Raw genomic sequence first — 15,998 nt, 5'->3', positions numbered from 1 at the left:
TCGGCCTTAAAAAGAGACATGACGTGGCAGCCTCCCATTGGTCAAGGGAGGTGCGGGGCAGCTGCTGATTGGTCGAGGGCGGGTTCAAAAGTTCAAGTCACTTTGCCGAGCAATGTCCCTTTATTTCTCTCTAGAGTCAGTAATAACAAATATATAATAATAAACTTTATTTATATAGCACTTTTAAAAAAAACAGAGTTTACAAAGTGCTTTGACAACAAAGCAAGAACAATAAATAAAAACATAAACACAACAAAAGTTGAAAAGTAAACGATAAAATCACAGTATCACATGACAGCAAGTCTATAAAAATGGGTTTTAAGAAGTGATTTAAAAGAAGTCCCTGACTCTGCGAGCCTCATCTCCTCAGGTAGGACGTTCCAAAGCCGAGGGTTCCTGTTGGCAAACGCACAATGACCTTCAGTTTTCAACCTCGACTTTGGAACAGTAAGCAGGATCCACCTGAGGATCTAAGGTTGCGTGCAGGCACATAAAGGATCAGTGAAATCTTTAAATCAATTCTAATACGGACAGGGAGCCAATGAAGAGAAGCAAGGGGTCGGGGTGATGTGATGTTGCCTTTTCAGACCAGTGAGAAGCCGAGCTGCTGCGTTCTGAACTAGTTGCAGGCGTGAGAGTGACTTTTGACTCGTGCCAGAGAGGAGGGAGTTACAGTCGTCCAGTCTGGAGAAGACTAGTGCGTGAATTACTTTTTGTAAGTCCGGGTGTGAAAGTATGGGTTTAATTTTGGAGATGGTTCTGATTTGTAGGAAGCAGGACTGGACTACTTTTTTGATTGGTGGTTTGAAAGTGAGTGATTGGTCAAACAGAACTCCTAGGTCTCTGGCAGTGTTTTTTTTATTGATTGACCAGGTACCAAGGCTGAGTTCAATCTGATTGATGGGGTTTGGTGGGTGGAACAATATTATATCTGACTTTGAGTTGTTGAGTTGCAAATAGTTTTGTGCCCTCCAACTGTTGATAGCCAGGCTTTGTTATTCCAGTAACTGGAATAGCACGTAAACAAGCACCACAATTGTGGGTTCCTTTTCCCAAACCAGGCAGAACTCAAAAATGCTTATTAAAAATAAAAAAATCACATGAATAAGAGGATGGTCCTTCACTTGTAAAATTAAAGAGATGTGCATACTTCAAGTAGTCTTTATGTCCAGTGGAATGGATGAGGAGTACGACAAAGTCAAAACCTTCCATCTTCACTATTTAACAAGAGAAAGGTTTAAACAAACATCCCACCAATACAAAAAACGCACTGGAATGCATGAATGAACTTGCTTCAGGGGCTGTTTGTGAACAGACTGTACATTTAGATGATTAGTGAATCCTGAAGCTCGACACCAGTTAAAACAAAATTCTAAAACACAACTCATCAATCACTGTGATTCAGTGGAGCTGCTGCGTTTGAGGCCTGAAGAGATCAGAGGTGTGACCACCAGTCCCTGACTCAGGTCCAGACCTCGGCCCTCCTTCTCCTACACAGATTCACAGAGAGGGTGTCAATGAAAAGCACACACACACACACACACACACACAGGTTAGAAGGTGGGCCACAATTTTCTGTCTGAGCCTGATGCAGTAAATACAAGCTGCACTGAGTTTGTGTTACTCTGTCCCTGACACACACGGTTATTGCTTGTTTTAAAACAGCTCCCTTGTTGACTGTTATATGTTGTGTTATCAATAAAGTTCATACAAATCAAAAATGATTTAACTATATTTATGTTTAAATTAGCTATTTTTCCACTCCTTTCATTTTCTTTTTTCTTTTTTTTTTAAAAGCTAGAATAAAAGTACAGATTTGTTTATGTACTACATTTATGATTTTGCAATTAGATCATTAATCACAATGGTGACAATATATATTTAAGAATAATGTGGTGCTCTTAATTTGTAGCAATTCTGAAAGTTTTTAGACAAACTATGTGGCCAGAGAGAGCAAGACACCAGTATGGAACATAGCATCAACTGTCAATATGGCCACTAAATGAGAAAGAATCTTAAAAAAAAACTCACAGCTCTGTATTCCAGAAACATCTCCTTGAAGGCCATGAAATCTGTGAACGTCAGCAGCATTTCAAAGATGTCACCTGCCACCTCTTCTTTGTGCTGCCTGAGGAAACAGAGAGGAGCTGTGAATGTACTGGTGTGCCACCTAGTGGCCAGCTGGGAAATAATGTTTCTTAGGAACAACAGGTGCATCAAGCAAACGTGTGAGTAGAGTAGGAATTAATAAATAGAAAGAGTTCTGATCTTACATGAGCAGCTCTATGAAAGAGTTCATGTTGAAGTCGGGGATTCTCTCCATCAGCTGCTGCTCCAAGTGTTTCTCCAGTCGATCGACCTGCACAACACAAACAGGTTAATGTGAATTTTGATCTAAGTTTATCTACCTGAGTTTTACAGATATTCAGTGAAAAGTTTCAATCAATGAGTTGTAAAGTCTAAATCACATATGTGCTGATACGTTGTGTCAGACTTATAAAAGGCTGTATACATCAGATAGCTGTGTGTCACATTGAAGATACATTAGACCATCAAACACTCACATATTCTTTGAAGATGGGTGTGTAGCTGAGTTTGTTCTCATCAGAGTTGTCAAATTCCAGGTAGTATTTCTCCATGAAACTCTGCTGAAGCTGCTGAAACTCCTCCTCTGAAAGAACAGTGAACGTGTGAAGCATCAAATATGTTTCTTCATCTTCAGCTTCCTTACTGGACTTTGTAAAAAGTCTCAGTTTATAAGATGGTAGGATGTGTTTCACAAAATAAGATGATGACTCTCCCTTCTTCCTGTCAGGTTGGGTGAAAGGTTCATCATCCATCAATCACAAACTGTTTCACTGTTTAGAAAAGCTAAGGTTTAATAAAACATTTAAAACAGATCAGCGGTTTCATCTCTTACCCATGATGATGGTCTCTATGCAGCCGATAACAGCGTCGAAAGCAGAATCTGTCGCAGAGGAACTGGAAGGAGGAAATCAATTCAGAATTGATGTTTTTATTCTCCGTCCTTTTTTCTTCTTCTATGTCATTCATTGTCTTTGCTCGATTTCACGTACAACACTTTGTAACTTTGTTTTGAAAAGTGCTCTAAAAATAAAGTTGATATTATTATTGATTATTCTTGTTTATCTATATTTGTATTGGTTTTACTTTGGTAGGATTGTTAAGCACTTTGGTTCAACTCAGGTTGTTTTAGTAAAGGTACATATATAAAGTAAATAAATCTGACTTGACTTTAGCTTGAAAGCAAAGACTTGAACCTGGTGAAGCCGTGATTTTTAAAATCCCAAATTGCTGAAGTACATCTTGAATTGCAGTTTGCTCATGGACACTTGAAACTTGGATTTACATTATCTGGACTCGACTTGGGGCTTGAAAACAAATTTAAACAAACCAACCTGGAAATAGCAAAGTTCTCTTCGTCCATGTCAACCATCTCTACGATGTTTTCTACACAGCTGCGAACATCTGGAAAACGAGGGGAGGCAACAGCTAAATATGGAGAACAGCTAAATAAGGAAAACAGCTAAATATGGAGAACAGCTAAATATGATGAATGTTATAAATATGAATATTTGCAGTTAAACAAAACTCACAGACTTTACATCAAACCACAGAACTATCAGGTTAAACACTGACGTCTGGTCACAGAGCAAAACAAGCTAGTGAAAGATAACAGGTAGTTAGCAGGTGGGCTAAGTAAACAGAAGCTAACGTTAGCTTAACACACGAACTGTTGAAGTGTTCGCTGTGTTTTTCCCCGAAGTAACAATAACAATGTTCGTTTCTCTCTTCAGCTGCATCAACGTTAACTCGATAGGTTTTAGTTTCATTACTTCGTTCGTGGATGTCCATGTTGTCAGCGAAGATCTTTGCCTGGATGGCGATGGTGTGAACCGTAACGTTGTTGCCAAGGAAACGGCGAATTTATGTGCGCATTTCCTTTCTGTCCGGAGAAAAACAAAGTCTGCGAACGTTGGTTCCCTACACCAACTCTTCTTCTGCTGCTTCTTCTTCTTCTCCGGCTATGGGCGCATTACCGCCACCTTCCGCTCCGGAGTGTGGATCAGAAAATAAACTCACAATCTAAATCACCTCATAATAATAATTATATATATATTAAAAAAACTAAGTAAAATCACACACCCTAATTTAATATAACCTACTTTATCCTCAACCTAACCCTGTAAAAAAATGTTTATACATATATATTAGTTATAATCAATTTAATTTATCTAATTTTAATATTTATTATTTTATTCATATAATATAATAAGCATCACGCAGTCATACGAAAACATTAGCATGAACATACATTTATTACAAATATCACAATCCAGGAAACAGCAATTCGTCAATAAATCACATCGTTGGGAACTCCGAGGCAAAAATTCCTTTATAGATGTTTTAAATACAGCTCACAACTTATTCTTTACAATCATGAAGTTCATCTCCAACCATGGGGACAACCATATAATTTCTTTCGCTTGCATGTGTAAGGTGCTCCAGGAAATACAAGGTAGCAAACAGGGAACAGAGCAGTCATTTGTTATACTGAGATATGCATGTTATCTTTAATAAACCATTCCAGTATAGTCTAAATGATTTTACAGACCTTGCTCATGCAATTTGGTTAGAGTAATAACTCTTTCATAAACAATTTGACTGAAGTAAATTTGAACATATTCAGTGTTCTTTTAATTTGAATTGTCATTAAATTCTCTTTTTTAATCACACAAACAGGATTTTTCCGTAAATCGCAGTCTCACGTTCATCTTGTCACCCGTTTCCAAAAGATAAATCTCTTTCCGTCAACCCAGAGATGCTTCAAGTAAAGGATAGACAGAGAGACAGATGGAAAACACACGACTGAAGACACAGGGAGAAAGATGGAGAAAAGAAAAGAGCAGAGAGCAGTGCAGTGTTATATAGAGGAGCGAGGGAAGGATAAACCTCGAGTCTGAACAACTTGTTTTGATGAGATCAACCCTGCAAGAAATACCACACAGAGTAATGTGATTTGAAGCAAATGAAACAAACACATTTAACTGTACTGAACCCAAAAAAGTTTAGGTCATGTCACTGTTTCTTTGCAAATTTATTTCAAGTATGACCCCATCTTAAGATTGACCGTGGGGCTGTTTAGTAAACTGATAGAGAGTAAAGACAATTCACATTTGTTTTAGAGGATTTACTGATCAGGTGATGATCCACAAGATCTGCCGCACTTTTCAGTCACGTTTCTACATCGGTGTTCAGCTCACCATCATTTACAAAACAAAATTTAATCACATCTTGTGGATTGAAAACAATCGTCTTAATACAGACGCATGTGTTTGTGTGGTCACAAACTAAAATTAAGACTTTGTTTAGCTGCTGCAACCAAGAAATCCATGAAAAAAAAAATTCAGAGGTGGTGGGTGGCGGTTCACTGATGCACACTTCCCTCACACTGGCTCCTCAAATATTAAAATCGGGGTGAAAAAACGTTTCATTTTACAGATGAACTCTCTGTAAATCTGAATCCCTGTGTATTTATTTTCTTGTGGTTGCAACATACATATGTAAAGATCAACATCTGAGCAAAGACTACAGCACAAAAAGCAGCAGGGTCAGCCATGCTGAAAATCAGTTAGTCCTAATAGAGATTCAAGTATGTAGTTTTTTTACTGTTTGTAAAAAAAAAGAAAAAAAAGAAATGTCATTTCTTTTCTCTCTTGTTCCATCACTGATTTGATTTTAAAACATCTTTTGTAATTAAATTCAAATCAGAAAACTGCACTCGAGGAATAATCCTGCAAATTTGAAGTTCTCTTACACAAAGAGTAAATTCTAGAATATCTTTCTGAAGGCAAACACCCACTGGGCGAACAATCAGTACAGACAGTGAAGCAGATTAAAAGGAGAGGTTTTGGTACAACCTTGAGAAAAGAATGAAAATGCTACCTCAAGAACAACACAATTCAAATATCTATACCAAAAAACATGACATATGTGATACATCTCGGATTCATCTGTACCTTGGCTTTAACACTGTACTGCAGGCAGCATTCTTTCCAGCTAACCGGCCCTTTCAGATTTGCAGACGTGTGCATGGGGGTGAAGGGATTAAATAGAAGTAGCCTCTGTGCTGAAAGCGCAGTGGGATCCTTGTTTCTGAAAGGATGTCTGATAACTTGACGGGGGGGGGGAGCTGCAGATGAGAAGCTGGTTCTGTCTGTAATCTGGTCAAATTGTTTCTGCTCCTCACGCCTGCTCTTTTCTTATATTTTTTAAATCTGACAAACACACTGTCTGTAGAAGTTGAAGATTCTTGGCCCAGCTTCTGCAAGGAGGCGTCAGAAGGATACAAAAGAGGAGATACAGGTAAATGAGGGATCCAGCTGTGGTTCGATTCCCCTCCTCTTATTTCCTCTCTTTCTTCTCTCCACCCCTCCCTCGCCGTCTCCTCCGACCAGAACTCACAGTTCTGGCGTCATCACAGCATTGTGGCACCATCCTCGCAGCCCCATTGGGTGGGAGGGGATTAGAGGAGGAGGAGGCGGCTGTCGGGCTTGCGTGTCTCTCCTTACTGGAGGAGGGGCAGGAAGTGTGTCAGGAGACATGTGCAATGAGTCTTACTCGGGTCTGGATGTCCTGGCGGCACAAGGGGCACGTCTCTAATTGTAAGGCACACTCCATACACATACCACTGGAAGAACATGGAGGAAAACACAACATCAAAGAAGATTTTTATTATCCTTTCAGAGAAAACGTCAGTATTAATGCAATAGTAAGTATTGTTTCACAGATTTAATTGTAAATAAATACAAGTTTTGTCCAAGGTAACAGATGATTTAAAAAATCAAGTATTTAGTACTAAATACTTGTCTCTACAAGCTTTGCATCTGGATTTGATACGTTTATCTCATTCTTCTTGACAGATCCTCTCAAACCGGGCAGATCGGATAGGACGTCATCCTCAAGCCTCTCAGCCAAAGCCTTATTTATAGATTTGCAAAAGATTTACAAAGAAGATAAATCAGATGTATACATACCCATGTCCACAGGGCCGCAGCTCCGTGTCGGCCATAACGTCACAACACAGTGTGCAGCAGTTGTCTCGGATGCTAACCTGCTTTAGTAAGGCCAGACGGCGATGTCTGGAAAACATACACACACAAGACTAATGGATATTTCCATTTACAGACATCTATTTAAATCTGCTTTTCTTGTGTGGACCGAAATGACACTTGAGCGCTGCAGATCGACATGATGTACTTGTACTGCATTGCGATAGCAGTAAGCAAGAACATGCTACAGAGGGATGTAGTGGAATAATGGCAGAGAATGAAGTTACACTCCCTCTGGGTGTCTTGTAATCAGAGCTTCTCTCTTTGCTAAAGAGATGCAGGCAGTGTGGCCAAAGAAGCAGCTGTTTTGAGGTGTAGGTGTAAATGAATAGGAGTAATGAAAGAGTAATGAAAATGCTCTGTACACTGGAAAAACCCCAAACGCTGAGTCATGGTCCTATCATGTCCTACCTATGAGCTGAACCCTGTGTGTAAACACATGATTCACTGGCTATAGGGCGACTGGGTAAGACATCAGATTACACATGGTTTCCCAAACTGTCACTGTGTCATCTATTTTAGACACAGTCATACAAATCACTGTGAGGAGCAGTTTGACTTGGTACCTGGGGAGGATGATCTTTTCACTGGGCAGCAGTGAAGCGAAGTCGTTGAAGGTGCTGAACTTGACAGAGGGTGGGTGACGGAAAGGCTTGGCCCCAAAGTTAAACTCACACTGCTGGTATGACATAAAGCTGGCTGCAGCGAAGAAACCCGACCTGACAGAGACATAGGAGAAAAAAAACATGGGGGTTCAGTTGAGAGGAGGAGGAATAGATCAAAGAAAGGAGATAAGCAAAGAAGGAAGGAAGGAGAGAAAGAGACGAGAAGAAATAGAGAGAGGAAGGAAGTGAAACCAGTTTCACAGAACAACAACAGAAAAGGTAACCAGAATTCAGAATGTGACTGTGTGGACTCACGTGGCTGATGAGAAGACCTGTTTCTCTGGTGGCAGCTGATGTCCATTTAGATAAAAGATCATCTGCTTCTTGCTGAGGTCCAACAGGAAGCCAATGGCATCTCCTACACACGACACACATGTAGTCTCAAAATGCTTTTATCCCCATGTTGGAGGTAAACCAGGGCGTTAACACTGGTGGTGACAGCGTGTGGGCCCTAAAAATCACACTCAATCATCACAAATCACACTTTAGAGAGACTAAAAATAATAAATCAGTTTCTAAGCACACGAGTCTGACAGTTAAAGCAACACAACGCAACTTTTACTGAGCGACAGCGCCCTCTGCAGCCGAACATGGTGTTCAATTCTTTTGGGTTCTGTTTCCAAGCGAATTCCCCACATTTTAAAAGTTTCTTGGCTGAATATCGGAGATAAACGTTGGTTTTTAATGACTTCCAAATCTTTTTTAACTGATCCGTAGTTTAGCATTTCTCTTCAACTTGCTGAACCCGATTCTGACGACTGAAGATCGTACCCACTCCACCAAAGTTTCATAGAGCAAGAACAGAGATTGAGGAAGAGGAGTGGGAATGAAAGAGGAAACATTCTCCATGTTCCAACTCAGTGAACCATCAAACTCATTTTGAAGCTGCCGTTATAAGGTTAAAAAGTTGTAAAGTGTTGCTTTTAACGTGTCTCTTTTGTTGTACTTTTCAAATGTCTTTCTCGTTTATAATTAATTAATTAGTGGTCCTACATAATAACTGTGTGTGTGTGTGTGTGTGTGTGTGTGTGTGTGTGTGTGTGTGTGTGTGTGTGTGTGTGTGTGTGTGTGTGTGTGTGTGTGTGTGTGTGTGTGTGTGTGTGTGTGTGTGTGTGTGTGTGTGTGTGTGTGTGTGTGTGTGTGTGTGTGTGTGTGTGTGGAGCATACCCTCTTTCCAGCAGGGGTGAGAGTGAGGTTTACTGCGAGCGTTGTACCAGATGAGCTGCCTGCAGCCATCGTACGCACATGAGTATTCATCATCTCCAATTCCATATCCCTCCTGTGGAACACACATATACAGAATACTTTAAGTTTGTGTCTGCAGAAAACAAACATAGATTCAAAATTAAACACACTGAGGAGGATTACATGGTTGAGGAACTTGCTGTCCTTGGTGGCCCATCCGATTTGCATCACGCCCGATGTGACGACCGTCACCTCGTAGTACCACACGCCTGAATCCACGCAAAATGTACAACGCACGCTCTCAAAGGACGAGGCGTCACATCGAGCCTGATGATGGGAACAAGAAAAAGATGAAAATAAGTTATTCAGATTTCATATAGATTAGAGAAAAACATTTACATTTGGGCATTTAGTAAAAAAAAGTAAAATTAAAAACAGACGAACCTCCAGTCCAGAGGGGGAAATCTTGAGGTACTCGCTGACGTCATTGCTGTTCAGCATGGCGTTGATATTAGTGAGGTTGACCTTCTCGTAGGTGAATTGACGACCATCCTTAAGAACTGGACAGACAACAAGTTTCTTTCTCACATATTCCTGATGAAAGAGACTCTTCAGGAAACATATACAGATACAGTTTTGACAACATGGGACTACTCACACAAATTGTCGAGGCTCCACTGTGAACAGAATCCAACCTGCCTCTTCAAGTAGTCGGGATGTTCTGCCCACGACTCCAGGACAGAGAGTCGATTGCTGATACAAGACTCGGACACTGTCAGTTTGTTCTCACCTGAGGGCAAGAAGCAGGCGTGAGAAGTGTGCGAAGAAATAACTACACAACACAATTTAAAAAAGGTAGGAGAGAAAAATGTTACAGCAGGTCACTGATTTGAGGTCAAGGTCACTTTCTGTTCTATTTTGCATAGAAGTCACTCGTGTTCAATTCTCTCATCATTAGTTTTTACTACTTAAATGGCTTCATGATACAGTGAGTGAACCTACTGGTCTGGGAGAACTTCTCCAAAGCGATGAGAGCAAACAGCATGACAGTGGGATGGGCCTCAGAGCTCTGCAGGAAGTTTCACAAGGAAAAAGTGGACATCAGCATTTGGAATTAATTGAATTACTTTTCATGCACAACACACAACAATCGCACAACTGGTGTTAATATACTGTCTAAACCAGTACACTAACTTCTGTTGTGGAAATTTTGCTTTGTGACCCTTAATGTTGACAATGATCAAGAGTAGTTGTTGAGAAAATCGTAGGTTAAACAGACAGACAAGAGATTTCTGGATTTATTAGTTGATAAAGCCATGTGCTGACAAGCCCAGTTTGAAAAGGCAAAAACAGTGGATTAAAATTAAGCAATTGAGTGTTTCACCTTTCCATAAAATGAATCATAATCATGCAGACAGCAGACTGGGTGTGTGTATGTTTGCTCACCAGGCTCTCTAGAAGATACTCGAGGGTTCCAGGGCTCAACAGGCCAATACTGGCTGGTCCTGAGGTAGAGAGCAAAATTAAAGAAGTGAAAAAGACCAGTTTTAAAAATAAACTTTACTTCTAGTCTGTCCCACCCAAACAAGGAATTATGTTAAACTATTTTTAACTTCTGTATTTAACTACTTGTTTCCGAGCAAAATAAATTGTGGAATAATCAGAAAGCTCTGTGTAAACCTTACGCTATGTCCTCAGATGCTGTTTTTCAGCTTCTCTATATCTGTTTATCAGTTGGTTTGTATTTAAACCTCAGTGTACAGTGTTGAGTGTTTCCCTAACTTAGAAGTGAAGCTGCTCCTTGATTTTCAAGACTATCGCTGTTCTGTATCTATTGTTTTTGACAAAATAAAGATTTTCTGATGAAATAAAATTACCAACAAACTACAACAAGACACAAAAAGAATAGATATCACTCTGGATAATAACAGCCTACTTCTTTAACACAGGGTTAGGAATTGAGCAAAGGTTAATGCAACGTTCTCGTAAATTGACTCACACACAAACACACCTTTTGCTTTTGCAATCAGTGTCTTGGTTGGATTTCAAGAGTCTACATGATCATGGTGAGCAAGTAACATAGCAAACCAGACAGTGTAAGTGTGTAAAAGTGGACTGTACCGGCCAGTTTCTCTGCCAGACATCCCAGGACAGCTGTGGTGTTTCTGTGTTTCGCAGGATTTAGAGCATCCTGTTGTGCTACAGCCGAACTCAGACTCAACATGTCGGAGAGTTTCTGCAAAGCATCCTAGAGAGAGGATAAAGACCAGTTACCCCACTGAGGGTCACATGCACACAGCTACAATGAATAATAATGAAAAGTTTGAGGGGATGGAGATAAAGGATCTCAAGACTTCAAAGTCAAACCAGTAAAGTCATGTGTGAGGTGAAAATACAGTAGAAAGGGGACACACACTCAAATGTTTGTTCCATTACCCCTGTGGGGGAAACTTATTGACATAATGCATTCACTTATCCCATTCACTTATCAATTCTACTTTGAACATCTAGGGCTACCAGTGGCCCTAGATTTGCCCCCAAGTGGCTAAAGTACCCATGGGTTGGTGTGTATTCAGTTTAAAGGTCTCACCAGGACACAAAAACAAGACCAAACACACACTTGCTATTGCTAACAGGGAAAGAAAGAGGTGATAATGATAAGAATGAAAATATATAGGAAAATAAAACTGACTTTACTAACAGGGACAAACTCTGCCACTGATGCATCAGAAATTCCAATCAGCTATTATTGTAAACTTGATGTTAGCTGTGTCGTCACCACAACATGACTCCTTGCTCTATAGTTGTCAGATTGAGCAGTGACAAGCTCAACAATACAAAGTATGAGGACAAGCATCCTCCTGAATATCTATATAATATAGATATAGATATCCATATATGTATGAAACACTAACCTTGGTGGGCAAGGGGCACTCATCCAAAAGAAGGGTGATCACTGCAGGGCCGAGCGGATCGTCCAATGGGATCACTCGAATCAGAGATTGGACGACCTCCAGCCAACCGTCATCTGAGGGAGGAAAGAAGAAAGGTACATAACTCTGGCTGGCTGCATAAAGACAACATTTTATTTACCCATTGTCTCAATATTTAATATTACTTATTATGGGTTTAGGTGCATTTCAATAGACAAAATGATACTTATCCAGAAATAGCATCTTTCAATCTCACAGTTCATAAGGGAGTAAATCTTATAGTCATGTATTCAGTATACTATCTATTCTTCCTGAACCATGAATATTTGACCAGGTGATGTCACCAATGTGACGAAGGAGTTGTCCATTTCTATTCCAAACACATTTTTTATTTCTCAAGCCATCTCCTGTCAATATGGAGATATTTAAAGGCAGGCACAGACAATATGAAAATGATTTGCCATTTGTAACCACACTGCCTCCAGTATTACTTCCTCCCCTACCCCCTTTTGATGAAAAACATATTCTGTTGCTCCAATAGACTTTTCTCCAAGACCAAAAGTTAATAGTCTTAGTGACCGTCCAAAGCTTTCATCTCCTATTTCTCTTTGACATAGACAGTAATGCAGTTTTTGGAATTTTTGTTTTCTGTTGCATAGTTGTGAAAACACTATCCACCATATTCATGAACCTAACGACTTCACCTAATTTCATAGCCTCGGGGCTTAAAGTGCACACATTCCAATATCCCTGTAAGCTTGTTAAGGTGAAACCTTTTGCAAAATCCACCTACCCCTAAAAGGCTGTTTTTACGTGTGGAAAGAACCAATTAATACACACAGTTTTACCTGGTGTAATGTCAGGTAAAACCATATGAGTATTATTGAAGACTTGATAAAAACGTATTCCTCTAAAGACAGACGCTTCTCTTCTCTGGAACATTTGTTCATGATAAATTGCCAAATGAAACCAGATAACACAAAGATTACTGAACTGTGCTGAGTCAGTCTCCTGCATTACGAGCACTGGATGCATCACAAATGGAAAAACACCCATTTCCTGTCCATTAGATGACTCAGTAACAAACACACTCTCCCTAACCATATCACTTATGAAAGCCAAGGGGCTTATGAATAATGTATCGTGGTGGCAGAAAAGTGACTCTCTGGCTGACTTGACTTGCTGCTTCACTGCCTTCAGAGTTCTGTATCTGCACTGCAAGCCAATACCCAGCTTGGTTGTCGTCAAGCCACACAACACCACTCCATGTTGAGCATCAAACACCATATGTGCATGACAAGGCCCAAGCTACCACATAAGCGTACACACAACTCTCTCACACAAACACACACACAGCATGAGAGAGAGTTATTGACCATATGCAAGAAAGCAATAAACCAAAAACACTTAAACATATGTTCAAATACACTCAAACTCTATCAAGGATCAGTCGGTTACTGTCAGCAAAACAGAGGATAGCAGCTGCAATAGTCGACTAACTTTCCACTCAAAAGAGCAAAAATCCTATTTATACAAAGTTTACACGTAGTAGCCATCACATGATGTCTGCAGTGTAGGTCATGTCCCTTCCCAAGGTGATGTAATGTTCCTCTAAGCTGGAGAAAAGCTGAGGCAGCAGTATTGCAGCAGGATAGTAAGCAGCACAACACAGGTGATGTTGCAGCCTCTCCTGTTTCTCCAGTTTGATACGGTCTCTCTTACACCTCATTCAAACAAACCCATCCTACCTCTTTAGTATTTGTTTATTTTGATCCTCAAAGCTGTGTCTTTTGTTTACAACAGCCTTGTTCATTGTGTGTTTACATTTTCTTACCCGTCTCTGCCATCTCATGCAAAGTGATCATGGAGTACGGCGGCTCTTGATCACTGAAATAAAACAGACCACAGAATATGTTAACAGGCTGTACATCACAAACTCAGCTCTGCATTCGGTGACGCGTGTGGACTCAATATACTTGAACAACTTGATTCCAGGACACAGCTACTGGTCTAACTGCTCAAATTCTAAGTATATCTATCACCATGTAAATCACGAAAGGTATTTTTAAAAGTATTCAATCTTTAAGAACTTCTTTGACGTTGATCAGGAAGGTTACGTCTGCGTGTTATAGTCCTCTCTCAGCAGCATGTACTCATGACTCTGGTTCATATTTATTTTAGTTGGATGAGACATTGTGAGAGCTCACAACAAACGTTCTTTAACTGTACAGACCACTCTGACTCTTCCTCCGCCCATGACTAGACTTACTTGTCTACAAGTGTCCTGATGACAGCCAGTGTGTCCAGCACCAGGCCGTCCACATTCTGCTTCTTCCGCCGTGGCTCATGTGGCCCTCGTCCTCGGCGCGGCGGCCTGACCGGATCCCTTGGCCGACTGCTCCTTGCCTCACCAGCGTCAGAACCTCCACCTGTACCATGATCCACCCGTCTTGCTTGTCCTCGGGTCACCCTCGTCGACCCGTGGTGATGGTCCTCCAAGTCACTATCCTCCCGGCACACACAGCTGTTACCCATGGTTCCAGAGCTGGAGACCACACTGGCAAGGGTCTCCCAGAATGGGGGAAGGGAGTTTGAGGAGGAAAGGAAGAGCAGAACCTTTGCAAGGCTCCTGCAGGCACAGAAAGTGATCCAAGCTGCTACTATCATATCATCTGGAGGGCTTGCATTAGGGGGACTCTTGCCCCAGTGGGCTGGGTGGAGTTAGTGTCAATGACCATAGTGTTGCCAAGCAGAGATGTGGGATTGTTTGGGGAGTACTAACGTATCGCTAGTTAAACGGACCAGGAGTCAGGGTCAGGTGATGCATCGAGATCAGCTCTGAACATCATCTGACGGATTCAGGTCCAGTTGTCCGTCTGGGCAGCCACAGCTGTGGAAGCAACACAAAGACAAGTTAAACTCTGCACATGAGTTCTGAGGACTTGATTATTTAACTGTCTAACAGCTGATCCTGCTCTGCAAGAAGAAATGAAGCTAAAAACTGGTGGACGTGAGACACACCACTAGAGAAAGGGTCGATTCCCGAATGAAGTAAAAGAGTGAAATCTAAAAAGAAAATCAACATTAGCCACATAGCTTTGAATCTCTGAAGCAAAGCAGCTACAACAGGAGGACCTGCACTTTGAACCTGGTTTCCTGTTGACTGTCACCTTGTATTAGCTTGATCATTATTTACTAAATGTCTGAAAATAAATCAGCCTTGTTGACAAAATAAGAGCTCTCCGGTTAGATAGCTAGCAAGCTAGCCACCCACCAGTCGGCACTGTGTTATAATACTTCAAAATAAAAACAACAAGTGTCACAAACTCGCAGGTCTCCGTACGTTGTTTTATCCTCATCACATACTTACGTGTTTGCGTGTGAGCCAAAGTACTTTCACGAAACAGGTTAGCTAGCTAGCGTTGTGTAGCGGCTAAACCGGCTAAAGGCTAGCAGTTAGCCAATTAGCGGGGCGCTCCTGCTGTCAAACGACGCGAGTTAGCTTTACGTGACTTAGCCGCGGACCGAGCGTGTGTCTCTAAAGCCGGCGAAGCACGTGCACGCGACCCGCCGATAAGTCCACAACACACGTTGCGCAGGAGTCCGATAAACGCACGTTCACGTAACGGCGCGCTAACACCTCTAACGCGTTTTAACGACGCCGCACCGCTAGCTGCTGCTTGCTAAGTTCCGTAGCGCTGGCGGCTAACAGGCTGCACATCATCAGCTGTTGATGCGGCGGCGGCGGAGGAGGAAGAGGAGGAAGATGTCTGATGAAGACACAACGTCAACACAGGAAAGAGACATTTTTATAAATCAGACACGTCTCCTCTTCTCGTTCTTCTCTTTCTTCTCTCACACTTTACAAACTATTTAAACCTTTTGTTTTGTGTGTGTCCGTCATGTTGTCTTATATTGTTTTATGAGGACATAAGTTTTAGGAGATTCAGAATTAAAGCTATGATAAAAGTTATGAAGGTATTATTACATTAGATGAAAATGCACTGTTAATATTAAGTTGCTCAAATTGTCTACGTCACACTGTGGACATGTTTACATACGTTTTTTCCACTGTAAATGTA

At 41.0% G+C, this 15,998-nt stretch overlaps 2 protein-coding genes across 2 annotated transcripts; both read right to left on the bottom strand.

Annotated features, from left to right (window-relative positions):
- Positions 1 to 154: 154 nt before the first annotated feature.
- On the bottom strand, positions 155 to 4,019 carry LOC118110210 (ADP-ribosylation factor-like 2 binding protein). Its single transcript, XM_035157888.2, has 7 exons — positions 3,858 to 4,019; positions 3,420 to 3,489; positions 2,921 to 2,982; positions 2,565 to 2,671; positions 2,274 to 2,359; positions 2,032 to 2,128; positions 155 to 1,490 (listed from the first exon to the last, which is right to left on the bottom strand). Exons 1-7 carry the CDS (start codon positions 3,874 to 3,876, stop codon positions 1,392 to 1,394), a joined length of 540 nt encoding a protein of 179 aa, XP_035013779.1. The 5' UTR covers positions 3,877 to 4,019; the 3' UTR covers positions 155 to 1,391.
- A 302-nt stretch (positions 4,020 to 4,321) lies between these two features.
- rspry1 (ring finger and SPRY domain containing 1) lies at positions 4,322 to 15,658 on the bottom strand. The gene is made up of 15 exons (XM_035157323.2): positions 15,287 to 15,658; positions 14,186 to 14,806; positions 13,751 to 13,803; positions 11,899 to 12,011; positions 11,105 to 11,231; positions 10,430 to 10,488; positions 9,986 to 10,052; positions 9,642 to 9,773; positions 9,428 to 9,543; positions 9,167 to 9,310; positions 8,966 to 9,077; positions 8,054 to 8,156; positions 7,700 to 7,852; positions 7,059 to 7,163; positions 4,322 to 6,712 (listed from the first exon to the last, which is right to left on the bottom strand). The coding sequence occupies exons 2-15, from the start codon at positions 14,581 to 14,583 to the stop codon at positions 6,616 to 6,618; spliced, it is 1,779 nt and encodes a 592-aa protein (XP_035013214.1). The 5' UTR covers positions 14,584 to 14,806; positions 15,287 to 15,658; the 3' UTR covers positions 4,322 to 6,615.
- Positions 15,659 to 15,998: the final 340 nt, after the last annotated feature.

Source organism: Hippoglossus stenolepis, chromosome 5, assembly GCF_022539355.2.
Source record: "Hippoglossus stenolepis isolate QCI-W04-F060 chromosome 5, HSTE1.2, whole genome shotgun sequence".
Lineage (NCBI taxonomy): Eukaryota > Metazoa > Chordata > Actinopteri > Pleuronectiformes > Pleuronectidae > Hippoglossus > Hippoglossus stenolepis.
Note: the sequence above shows the minus strand (reverse complement) of the source record. Positions and strands in the feature narration are given on the sequence as shown.

Bases quoted from the DNA above. Each gene is read 5' to 3' on its own strand.
- rspry1 (XM_035157323.2), bottom strand. From the start codon at position 14,583: ATGATAGTAGCAGCTTGGATCACTTTCTGTGCCTGCAGGAGCCTTGCA. The intron at 12,012-13,750 runs GTAAGAAAATGT...TTCCTCCCTCAG, and splicing joins GCATGAGATGGCAGAGACGG to ATGACGGTTGGCTGGAGGTC. The intron at 9,544-9,641 runs GTGAGTAGTCCC...TTGTCTGTCCAG, and splicing joins GTGGAGCCTCGACAATTTGT to TTCTTAAGGATGGTCGTCAA.
- LOC118110210 (XM_035157888.2), bottom strand. The intron at 2,672-2,920 runs GTAAGAGATGAA...CTGTTCTTTCAG, and splicing joins CATAGAGACCATCATCATGG to AGGAGGAGTTTCAGCAGCTT. The intron at 2,360-2,564 runs GTGAGTGTTTGA...TGTGTTGTGCAG, and splicing joins CACCCATCTTCAAAGAATAT to GTCGATCGACTGGAGAAACA.